Source organism: Macrobrachium nipponense, chromosome 12, assembly GCF_015104395.2.
Source record: "Macrobrachium nipponense isolate FS-2020 chromosome 12, ASM1510439v2, whole genome shotgun sequence".
Taxonomy (NCBI): domain Eukaryota; kingdom Metazoa; phylum Arthropoda; class Malacostraca; order Decapoda; family Palaemonidae; genus Macrobrachium; species Macrobrachium nipponense.
In genome coordinates, this window is record NC_087205.1 from 5,312,289 (window position 1) to 5,331,250 (window position 18,962).

General features: G+C 35.5%; 1 protein-coding gene and 1 long non-coding RNA gene across 6 annotated transcripts in view; one reads left to right on the forward strand and one right to left on the reverse strand.

Annotated features, from left to right (window-relative positions):
• Positions 1-18,962, reverse strand: part of LOC135224316 (uncharacterized) — a 278,217-nt gene that overhangs the window by 84,242 nt on the left and 175,013 nt on the right. The gene's annotated exons all lie outside the window — the stretch shown is intronic.
• LOC135224314 (snake venom 5'-nucleotidase-like) overlaps positions 2,051-18,962 on the forward strand; it is a 139,513-nt gene continuing 122,601 nt past the window's right edge. The window contains exons 1-2 of the mRNA XM_064263181.1: positions 2,051-2,562; positions 11,085-11,235. Of these exons, the coding sequence (XP_064119251.1) occupies positions 2,363-2,562; positions 11,085-11,235 (351 nt within the window). The 5' untranslated portion in view covers positions 2,051-2,362. The remainder of the gene's footprint in view (positions 2,563-11,084; positions 11,236-18,962) is intronic.

The window sequence follows — 18,962 nt, forward strand, 5'->3', positions numbered from 1 at the left end:
CACGAACATTGCTCCAAGGTATCCGGGCTACTCAGTAATTATACCCCTCTCTCTCTCTCTCTCTCTCTCTCTCTCTCTCTCTCTCTCTCTCTCTCTCTCAAGAATGCTGGCAAAGACGTGAAAATCTATATGACTGAATAAAATAATCAATGGAAAAATCAAGTACAAAAACGTGATTACATGAAGTTAAAACATGCAACATGGCCAGTTTCTAAATGATAGAAAATCTATCAAATTTATTCAAGAAGAAGAAGAAGAAGAGAGAGAGAGAGAGAGAGAGAGAGAGAGAGAGAGAGAGAGAGAGAGAGAGAGAGAGAATTACGCAACTTATCTTTTTTTATAATTCCTGATCTCTCTCCTTATCCAAGGAAAAAAGCAGGCCTTTTACAGTCTAGATAATCACAATTTTTTTTTTTTTTTTACAAGGCCATAGAGGAATGGTTTCAGGAAACTGACCCTTTATGGTAATACTTCATGGGTTTACGCTTTTGGCTTTAAAATCGAAAACTTCTGATCTCTCTCTCTCTCTCTCTCTCTCTCTCTCTCTCTCTCTCTCTCTCTCTGTCCTTCCGGAAAAAAATGTCAGATGCTTGTTCCAGCACAGCTATTCCAAATTCAGTCTGCGAGAAAAATTACCTCAAATTTAAGTATTCTGGCAGTAATAAAGCATTAATACATGTACCCCTCGTGACTACAATGTATGGGATATAACTACGCTCTGTGTATGTGTGTGTGTGTGTGTGAAATAAATTTATGCAAAAATATCATCAGTTAATTTCAAACTAATCACATAAAAAGTAACCAACCCCCTTGTAAAAGTCATTACCTATAACAAGAAGACTGAATGCAAACTGTAATTCACTTCGACCGTGAACCAAAATTCATTGCTGTTACACCTTTCGCAAATGGAAACTACAATAGAATAAAGATTTTGGGCCAAAGGACTAGCGCTGGGACCTATGACGTCATTCAGCGCCGAAATGGAAACTGAAGTAAAAGGTTTAAAAGGAAAACCTCGCATTTGCACTATGAAACACAACTGTCAGGAGATGATGGAAAGTAAGATGAAAGAAAGAGCATGTGAACGGAGATACAAAGAACCTCAAGTAATGCCTACAGTGAACCGCATGATGTGCACTGATGGCACTACACCCATAGCTGGGCAATGGAAATTAGATAGAAAATTCGTCGATCATCTTTGGTTTGTCATACTGGGACAAAGTGGAGGGATTACGTTACTTTCTTATTCAATTATTTTTCTTATTAGAACCGATCATCTAAATAACACAGCAATCTGTCACGAAAACACGAAACCGTTTCTGAGTTTCCGAGGAAAATGTAGAGTCTAATTGAGATTTAATCTTTTTGATAACGAGCTCTTAAATTTAGGTCAAAATTTCTTCCATTAATTACGGACTGTCAAGTTTATTCCAACTGTCTAGATGGGAAGTGTCTATAACTTTCCTACTCTTAAGGAAAACGCGATCTTGAGGTTTAGGGGATATTACCTCCACTATCCCAGGCATCCGGAAAAGCGTCACCTACAGCTACAGCGAAAGCTGTAGGAAAACCAGTTTCGCGACAATTCTATTCTTTAGCGAACGCCCTTCATTTGTGTACTTCTTCAAGATTTAATTGGCTGAATTAAATCTATAACGAAGAAAAATGTTAAATTTTCTTCGTAAGTTTCCCACGGCGTGTTACCTCAAATATCTATATGGGTGGCCACCGAAGACGACGATCAACTCCAATGACAAACCTTATAATTCTGGTTGATGGGAGGGGGGGGGGGGGGGGGAGGGGTTTAGTGTGGTTGGCAATGGGTCACAAGGAGGCACGGGAATTCCACGTAGCGAGCGACTGGGTGATCGAGTATCTAATGGGGTTGTAAGGACAAACGCTTATTCATAATTTTCTCTGTACATAAATTCATCATTCGCGTTGTTCTCACTTCCCCCTGAGAAAGCATTCAGCGGGCTTTCCGTCAGTGTATTTATAAAGCTTATATAACCACATATTGTGGACTTTTATATTTTGTATTTTATGTCTCTTTCAGAACTCCGTCCCACAGGACCCGTCTTTCATTCCAACTACTATATCAATCTATTCTATACTCTGTCATAAAATTATCTGTTGGATTTACTTCATTCCGGTCCATTCAAAAACTTTGGATGAAATTTGTCGAAGACTTCCAAACAAATTCCAAGAACATTTGATAAATTTACAAGAACACAACAGGTGACACGATTGTATACTCTAAACTTGGCTTTGAACACCGGCAAAAAGCTGACCAATTTTAAGTTCATCTACGGGTTAAACGAGTAGTTATTTTTTTTATAAATATAAAACCAAGTGCCTGAAAATGTATCTAAAACTTTTAAGTGCCCTCCTTTTCGCGCTCATGTGCGCGAAATTCGCGTCCGCTCAGGGAAGTGGTGATTTCGAACTGACGATCCTTCACTTGAATGACTTCCATGCGAGATTCGAAGAAACAAATGTCTATTCTGGCAGGTGTACACCCGGTGACAAGGAAAAGAACAGGTGTTATGGAGGATTTGCAAGGTAAGAATTCCCAAGTTCTTTTCATTAAATTTTTACACTAAACTTACTTCCAAAAGTAATTTTACTCATACATGCTGAATAAGAAAACAGAATCTTAATTTATAGATTTTCGATCAAATTTTCCATTCATAACAGAATTGTATTAAAATTTCATTGACTAAAACTTCTAATTTAATCACAATTCCCGTGAATAAGAATTATTATTCATATAATACAATGTACGACGCATATATATATATATATATATATATATATATATATATATATATATATATACAGATATATATATACATATAATACTATATATATATATATATATATATATATATAATATATAGTATAATATATATATATATATATATATATATATATATATATATATATATATATATTATATATATATATATTGCAATTCATATGTTGCCATTTACCGATTATTACAGCATTTTCCCATATATATATATATATATATATATATATTTATATATATATATATATGTATAATATATATTATGTAATATATATTTTTTAAATTATTCTATTTGAATAATATTACAAATACTCTGTGAAAACTTTAGGACGACGCTAATATAGCCAGCAATAATTATAATATTAATATAGTCTGATTTTGCTTGAATATCAAAATAAGGAAAAGAAATGAACTGAATTTAGGAAACCCTTTACGAAAACGAAACACTGAAAATCTAAGAAAGAGATATTATATATCTCATTCATGAGTCGACAACCTTTATTTTAATGCCACTTGGTAATGATCATGCATGTATTATTTTCCTGCTTGGAATACAGAAAAATGGGAAAAGAGAGAGAGAGAGAGAGAGAGAGAGAGAGAGAGAGAGAGAGAACATCAGCTACATTCGATAAATCTACATAAATGTGCAAAATACAAAAATATGGAAAAACTAGCTAAGAGAGAGAGAGAGAGAGAGAGAGAGAGAGAGAGAGAGAGAGAGAGAGAGAGAGAGAGAGAGAATTATAGCATCAGTTACCTTCGATATATCTACATCAACATGGACATCGCAATAACATCACTGGCACAAGGGAAGATATATCTACATCATCATCACTAACACAATTACATATATTTTTGAAATTTCAAGAACAAGCAATTTTCATGTAAATTCTTATCATTTCTGTTTATATAATATACTAGTCCGAGAGAGAGAGAGAGAGAGAGAGAGAGAGAGAGAGAGAGAGAGAGAGAGAGAGAGAGAGAGACTACTGTTTACTACGCAAATCAGTTTTTATTTTTTTTTATTTGATTAATTTTTTAAAGGATGTGTTGAAGATAAGCACACACCATGTATTTCAGATTACTGTCTGGTTTAAACAATCTCGATTTCACGAAAATAATGTATTTTTTAAGTCGTTCTATTTGGAATTTCAAGCATTGTCACAATTCATTTTTTTATATACCATATTCTCCGCCATAAATCCAGCCCATACGGCAGACTACAAAATAAAATGCAGTCGCCAGAATGGAATAAATATTGAAACCCGATGGAGAACCATTCGTTTAACTCAAGGAAACACTAAACATTCGTTCACACATTAATGGATAAATTTTCTACGGAAAACCTAGAATCCTAAATTTGGGAACGAGTCCAGATATACAGGTATCTGATTTCATTCTGTTCCGAAATTGCTGCCTATAATAGCGTGACTCATTCCAACAGACTTTTACGCAAGTTAAATAACCTAATAGACAATAGCGCATGGAATAATCTTGAGCAACAAGACAAAGTTTTAAACTTACCCAACAACCCCCTTACTGTAAATCAACATTTAGTTTTAAATTTAGGCTTATCCTTTGCCCTTATGCCAGACCGCAAAAACAACCTAGACTTCATAGTGGCTTTTGATAAATTCATATCTGACAAAAACTACAGCCGTGAAGAGATAAGTTTAAAAGGAGTGTTACTAAATGCTTTAACTGACTTACATAAGAAATATCCTGTTCACCGCAGATTCATGACTGCCATCCACTCGCTAAAAAAGTTAGATGTTATAATAAGTAGATCCGACAAAGACGGTAAAATCGTAATAATGGACAAAGACTTCTACCTCGACAAAATCAACCAGCTCCTTAACGACACAAACACTTACGAAAAACTGACGAAAAATCCCCTCCAAAACGTTCCCACAGAATGTTTTCGGAAAGTAAGATTAATTGGCCAAGACAAAAAGAGTATTGAACTATTAGAGAAATTTAAAGCAATTAATCCTAAATTACTTTTATGGCCTTCCCAAAACTCACAAAGTCAATCTTCCATTCAGACCCATCTTTTCATGTGCCGGAGCTTTCAATTACAAAATTTCTAAATGGTTAGCTGGCGTCCTTTCCCCTTTTTTAGGCACTTTTTCTCCCAGTCACATTAAACATTCGGAAGATTTTTGTCACAAAATCAGAGAAGCACATATACCACTTCACAACATAAAACTTTTAAGCCTTGACGTAGACTCCCTATTCACAAAAGTACCTGTGCAGGATGTTCTTCAGTTTTTAAGGGAAAAATTATCCCCCTATTCAGATCATTTCCCATTGGCGCTTGACAAAATAATAAAGTTAGTTGAATTATGTGCATCCAATAACGTATTTTCATTCGGGGAATCTTTCTACAAGCAAAAATTCGGGTGTAGTAGGGGTAGTCCTTTAAGTCCTGTTTTAGCCAATCTGTACATGGAATACTTTGAAACTACAGTAATAAATGCAATAAAACCCAAAAACATGCTGTGGATGAGATATGCGGATGATATCCTAACATTTTGGGATAATAGGTGGGGCAATTTTAATGAATTCCTCTAAAAATTAAATGCATTAGTGCCCAGCATCAAATTTAAAGTTGAATGGGAAACAGACAACAAAATTCCTTTTCTTGATGTTTTAATAATCAGAGACACGACAGAATACAAATTTACCATATACAGATTACCAACGTTCTCACTTTCATACATTCACTACTTTAGCTATCACGACATTACTATCAAGATAGGTGTAGCCAGCAACCTGTTCTTAAGAGCCTTACGAATTTGTTCCCTAGAATTCCTGGAAAAAGAATTTGAACTAATCCGCAAGCAACTTTCGTCTTTAAAGTATCCTGACCATATAATTGAGAAAGCAATTCACAAAGCATACGTAATTTTCTACCGACCCCCTAAAGACAAGACCAGAGATACACCCAACAATAAAATAAAAATTCCTCACCTGGACACGATTAAGAGAGTAACCCACACCCTCGGAAAATCTAACCCTTTTGCAATTACTTACCCAAACACCCTAGCCAAATCCCTGATTAACGTCCAACAAAAGACATCTCCCAAGGACACTGGGGTTTACGAGATCCCATGCCAGGACTGTGACCAATCTTACATCGGATTTACAGGTAAATCACTTCCCTAGAGATTAATAGAACACAAACGGTCAGTTAGGTATGGACAACAGAACTCGGTTATTTTCAACCATATAAATGAACATAACCATAGAATAAACTGGAATTTGTCACGTGCAATTTATAGCAGCAACTGCCGGTACAAGAGTCAAATGATGGAATCGGCCTTAATAAAAGAGGCAGGTAATGAACATCTCAAAAGGAGCATGGATTTCAGATACGATCGACAAGGTTTTCATTCAACCAACACTTAAGAAGATTAAAGGAAGATTATCAGCGGGGTGACCTAAATTGGCTTGCCTGTGGATGGACTTCTTGGTATAAATACCACCTTTTCTGTAAACTTTTCTCATTCATCCACCTGAAGAGGGAGACAGCAGTCTCTGAAACAGTAATTTTCTCTCTATATTTTGGTGTTTTTATGGGCTCCTTTTATTAGTATATATATATATATATATATATATATATATATATATATATATATATATATATACACATACATATACATATATATATATATATATATATATATATATATATATATATATATATATATATATATATTATATATGCCAGAAAATATAAATCGAGCCTATCAATCTCCAAAGAATGACTGAGGGTCATAATTCAACTTTCGCGGTTTCAACAACCTGTTTCCACCTTTCGTTCTCTAAAATACAGGTATCAACACTTAGTATTATCGCAAGGAAGTCAGCTCCTGGCGGCATGGTATTTATTACCAATATTAGAAAAGTTATCACTCTGTACCATGACAGTGGATTAACAAGTATTCATTTATATTACACGTCGTAAACAAGAGAGAGAGAGAGAGAGAGAGAGAGAGAGAGAGAGAGAGAGAGAGAGAGAGAGAGAGCGAGAGAGAGGAAGATGAGAGAGAGAGAGAGAGATAACTTTTGAAAACTAATTTCCTAAAAGAGGTCAGGATATTTGGTTATTTTTGCTGGAAAAGTAAAAACTTTTCCGTCCACTTCTCTGGCCGTAAATATCCGGTACCTTTATTGAAGGGGAATAAAATCATACAAGAAGATCAAAATAAAGATGATGAAAACCTATATACTTCAGGACAAATCCATGCAGTATTTTCTTCCTCGAGAAGGGGTGGCACCAGATGACGCTATCACTGGTTTTCAGCACAGCATGTATTTAAGGGGATGATGTAATAGTCTGACGCTTTGACCCATGGATATTCACTTGGCTAGTGCGCAACATTTATTCAGAGGTCATCCATAAGAATATCGACAAGATTAAACGTCCAATGGTATAGCAAACAGGTTACCGTTGAGGGAATGACGAGATGTATACGTATTTGTCCTTTATGTAGACGCTCATCATTACAAGCACTTTGAGCCAGACGGATAAAGGAAAACTATTTACTATAATCTCGAACACTTCGTATGAGTCTCTTCCTGAAAATTTGGATGATATACGTGTGTATATATATATATATATATATATATATATACTATATATATATATATATAATATATGTATATAATATATATATATATATATATATATATATATATATACATATAAAAGGAGCCCATAAAGACGCCAAAATATAGAAAAAAGTACTATATTTCAGAGACTGCTGTCTCTCTCTTCAGGTTATGGACTCCTTTTATTAGATAGAATTCTGTTGTAACAGAACGTTTTTACTAATCGTGTACGTACGTGTGTGTGTGTGTGTGTAATTAAGGGGCGTGCATATCCTACTCTTCTTTTAAGTTATTCAACATGTGAAGTTCGCCTAACTATTTTAGAACACTCCAAAATATTTCTGAACTTCGAAAGCCTCTCGCTTATTTGAGGAAATAATGACGATTGCAGTTAGTTTTGATTTGAAAAAGAATCTGATAACCTTGATTCCTATATTCTTTCCTTATTCGAGAGGAGAATCCGTCATTTCTTTTAACTATAGATCAATATTTTTTTCTCTCCTACTTTATCTAAACTGCTCGCCATGTCAGCCGTTTGCATAAATCCTGAAGTTCAGATAGCTCGTCTTAGTAAGATAACCAATTTCTACATTAATTCCTGAAGTACGAGCAGCTCTAACACATAAAAACTCAAAAACACCAATTACTGCCAAAGAAGAAGACAGCCAGCAGCAACAACAACGCAGTGCCAATAACAGCAACAAAACAACAACAATGTTATCGAGTCTAACAATTCAAATTCACGTGATGGATGCATTTTTAAAATGACTTAACGTCGTTCTTGGTGGTATTGTGATTAACGGCTTATCTTAGCCACACGAGTCCAATCGAATCCCACGTGGATACAGTTATGGTTTCTTCATAGTTTTCATGTGCAGATTACATGTGCACATGAGTAACAGCACTCAAAAGCGTAAGAGAATCGTGAATTGATAATAATGATAATACGCCAATAATGGTCCGTGAATCACGTTGAATTTATTCTCGTACGTCGTTATAAGTCATTTATTGTAGCCTCGGACATGCCCAGTTATTTCCATCAAAGCCAATCCTTCATCCTCATCCTCTGGATGAATAACAAAAATTGTTAATATTTCCTGGATGCTCAAGTCGCCACGCCGCCACTCCGGTAAACGTTACCATGGTAACACATGGTTCTCAGCCTCCCATGGTCTGGACGTCGACCGTTGGAGGGTAACTACTGTTGAGTGTTCGAGACACTTACGTAGGTACCAATCCACTTATAACTTATAATTCTCCTTCGGTCATATCCACAAAGTAGCGTGAATTGGATATCAAACGACATTTGTGGCTTAATGATTATATACTATACATATATACTATACACATATATATATAGATATAATATTATAATATATATATATATATATATATGCATATACATAATGTGAACATTAATGTAACTGTATCTATTTATGTATACAGTATAATATAAATGCATGTATTTTATATAACTTATATATATATATATATAATATATATATATTAATATATTAATATATATATAATATATATATATATACATATATATCATATATATATATATATATATCATACAATATACATATATATATATATATATATAATATAATATAAAGAGAAGAGAGTTAGCTTAGTACTCTTCCAATACCAAAGGTATGCCATCTAGACTTCTTGGTGTTTAAGCAGCAATACAAGGAAATGATCTAAAACTGCATGACGAATTATTCTGGCCCACCGCCTCAGAGAGAGAGAGAGGAGAGAGAGAGAGAGAGAGAGAGAGAGAGAGTATAGCATAGCATGATGAGGGCCACCATTGTCAAGAGGCTCCGTGACGTCACAGGGTCTTGCACTAGAAGCCGTGAGACGTAAGGCTGTCTTTTCTCGTATCGCCCATTATCTTTATCTAATGCGACATTCAGAGGCCATTACATGTAACAAACACCAGATAGTCGGACTATCAAGGGCCAACAGGACCGTCTTTATATGCAAATCCTTAAGAAAATAGCATGTGCGTGAGGCGCCACTTTAAGACATGTTTCAAAGAACTATATCAAATATGTACACCACACGACCAGGCGCAGACGCTCGCACGTAGCGATAATGCAGTGTGGGATATATCTAGCACAGACACATTAGTATTCGATGTTTGTATCTGCTTGAGTTGGGCCAGTGTCTCTTCTGTCTCACGTCGGTCAGCACATTTAAGAATATATCAGGTAGCAACAGAGAGATGTGACTCTGCGTAATGCAGCGGAACATTATGGAGTTTTTTTTATGTAAAGGCAATAATGTTTTGAAGCAACGTCCATAACACCTGAAGCATGTCTTTTTTTTTCGAATACGCTTCAACTGCTTTTAGGATGGATTTTACTTGTATATTAAATTATGAATCGTAATAAATCTATTTCGCGATTCCTTAAGAAAAATATACTCTCAAATCTAAAGATTGGCTGTTAATTTTTTATCTTAGATACCCGCCCCACTTTTTTTAAAATTACATCTTTCTCTTCGTAGGAAGCTCTCTCTTACAAGTGTATAAGCTTTTGCAGTATTTCCCCTTGACTATATGGTAACTATGGATAATATGTCCGAAAAAATTATTATCACACACAACCCCGACCCTAAAGACCCATGAGAGAGAGAGAGAGAGAGAGAGAGAGGTAATCAAAGGCAGCCATGATTAATCAATAAAACAAAAACAGCGATCACGACGGTAGAAGGTCCTTCAAAAAAAAAAAAAAAAAAAAAAAAAAAAAAACGAGAGTCGTTACTTTAGTGCTCCTTTATGCCGATAGCTATCAACCACGACTTGGGAGACTTCCGGTCCGGTCAGCAGTAATTTTTCGGATCTGTAAAATAATTTTGCTATCTCTCTCTCTCTCTCCGCCTGGTCGGAAGGCCACAGGAAATACCTAAAAATGGCTGCATGACGCTTTCATCTTCAATAAGGGAGCTTGTCAAGGGATCTATACACTTCTTATCTGTGCTTGTAAAGAGAGAGAGAGAGAGAGACCTTCTCCATGTACGAGTAAGGAAGTGTCCTATAATGTGGTTAACTGGCCTTTTGGTTAGGTAGTGACCTGTACGAAGAAATAAGTAGGGAATTTAAGGAGTTTGGAATACATCTTCAGAAGCTGATGCCATGATAAACTGAGAAACGATAAGGTATAAATAAGTATTATTATTATTATTATTATTATTATTATTATTATTATTATTAATCGATGAGAGTGAGGGCAAATTCACAAGTAGTCGTTGAAAGGGCTACTAAATAGCAAAGTCAGTTTAAACAATCTGCATAAAAATAAGCTAATAGGAAGTATGTTCCAAAACGACGGAACAAGGAAAGGGAGATGTCCAAAGGGGTTTTGAATAAACGCAGACAAATCTTCTTTAAATTTCTTTTTTAACAGGCATAGTACGATCAAATAAATGGTGATTTACCTTCCTTGCTAAAAATTGTTCTTACTGCATTTTCAATAAATATAAAAAATATTTACCAATACATTTTTAAAATATTCACCAGTTTCCAGTTTATTACCACATATAGTGAACGTCCTGTGGTCCACATAAAGTGTCACCGTGGACCATCACTGGAACGGCCTCTTCCTCACATATATTTGAATTTAACCCTTCGCCCTTTTCCTTGCAGAGTGCACAGTATTGTTTCTCAGTTGAGACAATCGATACCGAACGTACTGTTTCTCTCTGGGGGAGATTATTACCAGGGAACAGTATGGTACAGCATCCTCAAATGGCCAGCACTTGCACATTTCCTCAACATCATACAACACGACGCAATGGTGAGTACCCTCTCTTGGCTAATATAAAGTTTTTTTATTTATAATCTATACATTTTCTTTAACGTAGGGTCTGCCGAGTACTGAAAAATAGCACGAATAACAATCTTTAGTGTAATTATCTGATTTAGAAAGTTGTCTCGGCTATCTTCCTATATGCTTGGGTTCAGATAATGTTAAATGATGCCAGTATTAACCACGGAATGCGGTTAATACCAGCAGAAAAATTTAGTAAGTTTATGTCTGGACATGCGTGGGATCACAGTAACAAACATGTAACTGGGTTTGCAACAGTACAGTAATACAGCAAAGCAACTGGCCACTCGGAGCAAGACGTGGCTGTTCGGAAGTCTAATGGCAATTTATTTTTCCCCTATGGGTCAGCAGTTTTACACGAAAAGTCAAATCTCGAATTTTGCGAAAACTGATTAAAGAGGCGCATCGTGACCTGTCACAAGTGGTCGGAATTTGGAAGATATCCGAATCTGGAACAGGAAGCGAAGGGGCTTTGGCGGAGATTTGCAGTTTCCGAGAGCTTTTTGTTAAACATGCTAACGATTTCCAGAAAAGGAAAAAAATCAACATAAATGGCATATAAAGCAAAGAGCAGTTTAAAAATTTCATGTACACAAACGGTCTGAAATTAATAATTACGATTATTACATAAAAGTTTTTAAATAGATAAATGTAAAAATCTCGTACATTTATCAAAGATTACTAAACATTCGCAGTTTCACACTTAATCTACTAAACATTCGCAGTTTCATACTTAATCGTATAAACAGATTACTTAATAAGGAACGCCATTATACTACCACTTGCAGAAGACATTCCATATTCTAAGCACTGCATTGGCTTTTCGATTATTGTGCCTCGGGCATTCAGGGCGGTTCGAAAGAATCCTCCAAGAGCTTGCTTGTCTTTATAAGAAGGAAGGTTCCTTGCTTTTCCGTCGGGAAGGCCAGGGACTTTCCTCTGCCCAAAGTTGCTGTCCGTGACCCCCAAAGTTGGGAAGAGCCATAAAAGAGAACCGGCTCCTCGACGCTGGTTGTATAAATGCAATCTTTTAGTGTTTACCCCGGCTTTGCTTCTTCTCCATCATAATATTCCTGGCACATTTTTATCTTGTTTTTCTCGTATATTGTTTATCTGGCTTTCTTCCTTTCTCTCTCTCCTATTTACTCGGCTTCGTTTCTAATTTTCTAATGTTTTTCTCCCATTAACCTGACTTTCTCTCCTATAATCTCCCGCGTGGCTTTCTCTCTCCACCTTCCTTGAATTTTTCTATTGACCTGGCTTGTTTTCATACTGTCACCGGGTTTGCTTCAGTTTAACTATCAGGGTTCTTTTTTCTATTTTCTCGGGTTTTTCTTATCTTATTTACTAAAGCTTCCCACTTTCTCATATGTCCTTCCTCCATTTTCATGGTGTTATCCTCATTACCTGGCTCCCTTTCTCATTCTCTCCTCATGAGTCCTTACTTTCTCTTACATTTAACAGAATTTCTTTCTCTTTCCTCCTATTTACCTGGTTTTCTCCTATTCTTTTTTTTTTCTCCACCTACTTGTTTGGCTGTCACTTTCCAATGACAGGCTCCCTGTGACAATCAGTACTTCCGGTGTTTACGTTGGCATGTCTCACAAATATGTACCGCAAATGACCAGTGTGTCATTTACCTTTCAAGGAAATACAACATCGCTAATTACCAGTACCGTATTTCAACTTCAACTTCGTTAAAGAAAAATGCGACGGAACAGTTCTGAGTGAATAGTATTGATTTGACTTCCGAAATTATCAAAGAGATAAAGGATGGTGTGGTTAGCTGACCAACAATAAATAAAATATCTATTCTTACTCTGTGAGTTTCAGTTCTTATTATGGCGCATAAGCGATTAAACTTGACCGATTAGGTTTACTGCAAGTTTCAGTAACATTTGTAATTGCGGTTAAGGAAATACAGTCTTATGTCCAATATACTAAAACAAAAAACTTTTCAAATATTTTAGACGATTCAACATTATCCGTTATGGCCATTCACATTCACATAATACACAAGGATAAGTAAGTATGTATGAAAACTTAATTCCTTAACGAACCAGACAAGTTAGTATAGCAAAAAATATAAAAATATAAATAACAATGTAAGACCTACGACCTTTACTACAACCCATCTTACAATACCACAATCCAACCGGGTTTCAATAAATAACTAATATATTCTTAAAAGGTTGACTTCTACGTTTCGTTTCACATTACATCGTTGTTACAAGGAAGAACAGGTGGGTTCAGGTCTCAATGCTAAACGTATGGCTCCGGGCATGGACCCGTTGGAGTTTTCCTACTCTCTCTCTCTCTCTCTCTCTCTCTCTCTCTCTCTCTCTCTCTCTCTCTCTCTCTCTCTCTCTCTCTCTCTCTCTCTCTCTCTCTCTTTCTTTAAACACACACACATATATGCTTAAATAAATAAATATTGCAAATGTATTGTATGATGATATATATATATATATATATATATATATATATATATATATATATATTTAATTAAACGACGATTTCAAAACAAACCCTGCGTCCTTAGCGCGAACGAAACTCAACCTTGAATAATCGGACTCATCGTGAGTCACTTAAAATAAAGTAAGGTCAATACGGTAAAAATATAATATGGTTTCAGAAAGCAGGGTTTTAAGAGAAGAGCAACACACTCTACTTACAAAGAAAAAAACCAAAAAGTTACAGAAACATTGTCTTTTCAGCAAAAGATACTGCATTTAACATGGCTAAGAAATACACAAGTGCAGAAATAATAATAACAGATAAAAAGAGTTCCTGAAGAGTCCAAGACAAAAAATGAAAATAAAAGACGAAAAACCTGTAATCTAACGTGGCGAGACTCTGGGAAAATACTCCAGAACCTGATTTGTAAACAAAAAAAATAAATAAATAAAAAAATGCAACTCGACTGGACTTGATCTCACTGGATACCTTTTTTTATTTATTTTAATCAACTGTATCCCTTAACGTCTGTAAAACACATAGCTTCAAAGGCTAAATAGACAAAATATCGAATACAAAGAAATACAGGATTTAGCGTATGGAAACACGGTTTACTTAACGGAGTAAGGTTATTGGAGGGAGTTTTTTTTTTGTTTTTTTTTTCCAGTCGATGCTCACTCCTCGATTTCAGTTCAGTACACTACCCAGTAAATCAGTTATGTTTTCAAGGATGAGAATCGTTGGACAGCTATTTCCTGGGCGAGAGACTGGATTTTCACCGGTGTCAATCAATATACCTTGGGGTTCCAGGTTTGAGTTCCTGGATAATTTGGAAAATAGTGAGGCTAAGCTTTGAGTTTTGGGATGAAGGTGCTAGGTCCGCATTAAATAGTGTGCACGCTATTTAATAACTACTTCCTGTTATTTATCTAGGAATGGACGCATGTGCTTACATAATATGCATTTTGGCGCACAAATGCTGATCAAAAATATTTCTAAACCTCCATTTATTCGTACCGGCACTTTTCATATAAAGCTTCAAAAACTTACTTAACGAATGCCTAATAATAGGTCGAAAGCTTACCATAAAAAATGTTTGTAAGTTTTGATAGATGGAGAGATAGACAAATAGATACACTAGAACTTGAGAATAGATGGAGAGATAGACAGATAGATACACTAGAACTTGAGAATAATAAGTTCTAGCCATAACTTGCAACAGTGTTAACACAATATCTCAACAGAAGTATCTTTGGAGCAGTTTCATTTTAAACTACCCAACCCGGGTTTAAATACCTTTCGGGCCGCTGCAAGGAAAACCACCTCGTGCCTTTGGGGCAGCAGATGGTCTTGTAAAAAAAGTAGTAGCCCACTCTGAACGTAGGAGAGATATAAGGCGTGGAAAAAGCAACCAAAAGACAGCTGCCACGGCAATAAGCAGAATAATTAACATTCCACGAAGAAATAGCAATTCAGTGTGCAAAAGCAATTAAATAAAGCAAATGATAGTGTGAAAAATGTGCGGTAATTAATAACCGGCTCATATGGAAATATTCTTTATATTTTTTTCCAAGTTGAGAAGAAAGAATAATTAAGATACGCAAGTACTTCCAATCTTCCCCGTGACGAATAATTACACGTCGGCATTCTGTGATGTTGAAAACAAGAGCTAGAGAAGACACCCTTCAGTGTCGACAGATGGTACCGCAGGAGATTGAGAATTATTGACACTGATGACACAGCAAAAGGAATATTATTCAAGTCAACGTCATGGTAGTGATGCTACAAGTTACATCCGGTAATCAACAAGGCTGAATCTGAATTAATTCCTATAAATGATCGATGATAATCGTGCGAAATCACTGTAAATATTTCGATGATGTCAATCCAAGCAAATGCACAGATCCGAATAAAATAGAGACATCCCGCTGATTAACTCAACTCTAACTGATCATGATTCCGAACTAACACAGGCCCAGATGAATTTACTACTGATAAAGTTAAATTGTTTCATACCAAACTCCGATATATTACCACGCTTATAAAAGAACTACACACAGGGATTCAAGGTAAGTCATATTTACTTACTGAGTTAGCATTCTGGCGTTTATACAACTCACACACACACACACACACACACACACATATATATAGTTATAAGGACAGACATACAGTTTCTTGGCCCTCAATTTTTTTCGATCTCAAGAGTTTATGATAACAGAAAGGTTTGCAACATCATTTGGAACTGCTAATCTAGGGCTAAAAACCCTGACAATTAATTATTATACAATTTTCGAAGATATAAAGGTCCTCAAATTATCCAGATATTAAGACCATGCATTACAAATTCCAAATTGTGAAAGAGATCTCTTTCAATATATATATATATATATATATATATATATATATATATATATATATATATATATATAGTGTGTGTATGTACGTATGAACGTATGTATCAAAGATACTATAGAGTACACTTTGGTATGCATGCATGCATGTATATGCAGTAATACGTTAATCCTGCCCATCAGTGTCCTTGCCGACGGATATCTGGACAATTTCTATCCACTTTTTATCTCATTCAGCCGGACCTGTAATTCTTTTTTTTTTCCATTAAGAATGTAAGTGCCCAAAGGCCTCAACGGATGGCAAACCAGCAGCCAATAGTAGCCCTACACGATATGTAAAGGCGTTTCACCTCTCTGTCTAGCCGGTGACAAGCATATTTTCATCGTACAAGGTTCAAGGACAGTTTTATTTTAATTTTTTTTCTAAAATCAAATCTGCTTGCAGCTATTGTTGCCCTTTCATTGCCATACTCAGCGAGACACACTATTGGTTTCTTGGATCTTACTGGAACTAATTTGTCTACGACAAGGATTTAAGGTCTTACCCATTCAGTACCTTACAATATTATCCACATGAAAACATATCTTTTCGAAGTAAACTAAAAATTATTTACACATAGATATATATATTTATATATACATAAATAAATAATATTTACATGCACATACATGCATTCATACACCTACACAGATATGTGTGTGTGTGTGTACTCGTGATTTTTAGGTTGTCACTAAGCTGACGGAAGGTTAAAACATGGAGTTGACAAAGCGCTTTCGTGTCCTCACACCTCCTCAGGGACAAGTGAGACAAAAAAAATCTTTAGTTATAAAATCACCTCTTTAGGAGCAGCCATGCAAAAAAAAAAAAAAAAAAAAAAAAAAAAAAAAAAAAAACTAACTAAACGCTTGAAATGTTACTTTCAAGTAGCCCATCCAGATGCTGATCGAATTTACACGATTTTTTTTAATTATATAAGATTCAACCATATGACGTTTCATAATGCTTTGATGGTGCATGATCTCTTTTATAATTTTCCAATCAATAGCCTGGTTATATCATTCCTTTTCTGAAAAACACACACACACACAATTGGATGTATTCCCAGTTCGAACGTTATGTTTATGTTGTTTTAAACGTATTTCAATATCTTTTTCAATCGGCCCATTTATTTTTTTATGACATCGCCAGGGATATCATATTTAATATATCCTCCCGTGCAAGTTTAAAAAATCACTAACGTTAAATTGTTTTAGTAATCTAAGGATGGAAGTGAATGGGTTACAATATAGTGAAATCAAAGTTATATCACAAAAGGTTTTTAGTAAAACTTCATAAAATGTTTTTCTTGCTTCGCAAAAAACCTTTCCAAGCTCAGTTTGGAGAAATTCAGGGCAACTTGACCCTCATCGACCTTGAAATCATAGATGAAAATATGACCACCTTAGTTTTTGGTTGGTGGTTTAAGTAAATATGGGTATGGGTATATGCATTCGTCACTTCCTTTTCACATAAAACTGAATATCTACCATTCCCAACCCTAAAGCATCTAAAAACAGAAAAAAATATATAAATAAATACACAGACACACACACATACGTATTAATGTGTTTGTATGCGTGTGCGTATTTATGTATGTATGTATACACACACATAAATTTGAAACCAAATTCAGGTTTCAACCAAGGGTGATCTTATGCTGGCTACTTTTGTTCACATTTTTAGAAGTCATCGGGAACAACAATAGTCGCTCAGCTTCTCAAAATAATTTAAATCTATTAGTTACAAACGATATCTTAATGAAATTTAAAACTTGAAAAAAAGGGCAGATTAAGCAGCTCTTTAATTATCTTAATAGCCAACATGAGAAGATCAGATTTTCGATTGAAAGAGATCTAGAGAAATGTGTCTCGAAGTCTAGAAGACCTACCGTCACAGGACTTTGCTTGAATTTTTCAAGGACCAATTATGAGAAATTAAATAAAAAATACCATTAGTACTCCACGTATCGAGTTTCTACTGGATAGAAACCCTATACAGCATCCAAATACACACACACACACACACACACACACAGAGTTTGTTTGTATGGTGTTTTTATGTTGCATGAAACCAGTGGTATTCTGCAACAGAGAGAGAGAGAGAGAGAGAGAGAGAGAGAGAGAGAGAGAGAGAGAGAGTCTCAAGTTTACCATAACCGTCAACATGCAGTTCCCCGAGTACGTTTCACTTTCCTGAATACAGATAAAATACCTGAATCATGTGACTATGTTAAATACACCAGGAACACATTTTTCAAGTCTTGGTAGCGGGTAAGCCAAAAACCTTGAGCAGGTCTTTAGCCGCAGTCATTAGTTCCGTGGTTATTTTTTTTTACATAAATATAAGGACTTGAAGTAATAGTCCGGAAGTGTCAACTACTTTGTGCTTTTAGTGTGTTCCACAAAATCGTATATCGCGCGAATGAGTCCACCAACAAACACGTAAGAAAGCACACGACCGCTTGGAATGATGAAGCTTTTAAATAAAGAAAGGCCAAGCGCTGGGACCAATAAGGTCGTTCAGCGGTGAAAGGAAAATTTAGAGAAAAATGGTTTTTAAGGTGTAACAGTAGGAATACCTCGCAGTTAAACTATGAAACAATTGTTAGGAGACGGTGGAAACTAAGAGGGAAGAATAAGAATGAAAAGAATAGGCACGAAGGTACACTAAAAGAAATGGAAGGGGATGCAGCTAGGGCCCGAAGGGAGGCTGCAAAGAACCTCAAGTCATTCCTAGACTGCCAGGGTTATGAGGTATAAAAAATATCTCGTAAATGAGTGCAATAGTTAAACGGAGAATCATGATCATGCAAAAAAAATAATTGTACTTATATTTAAGGATAT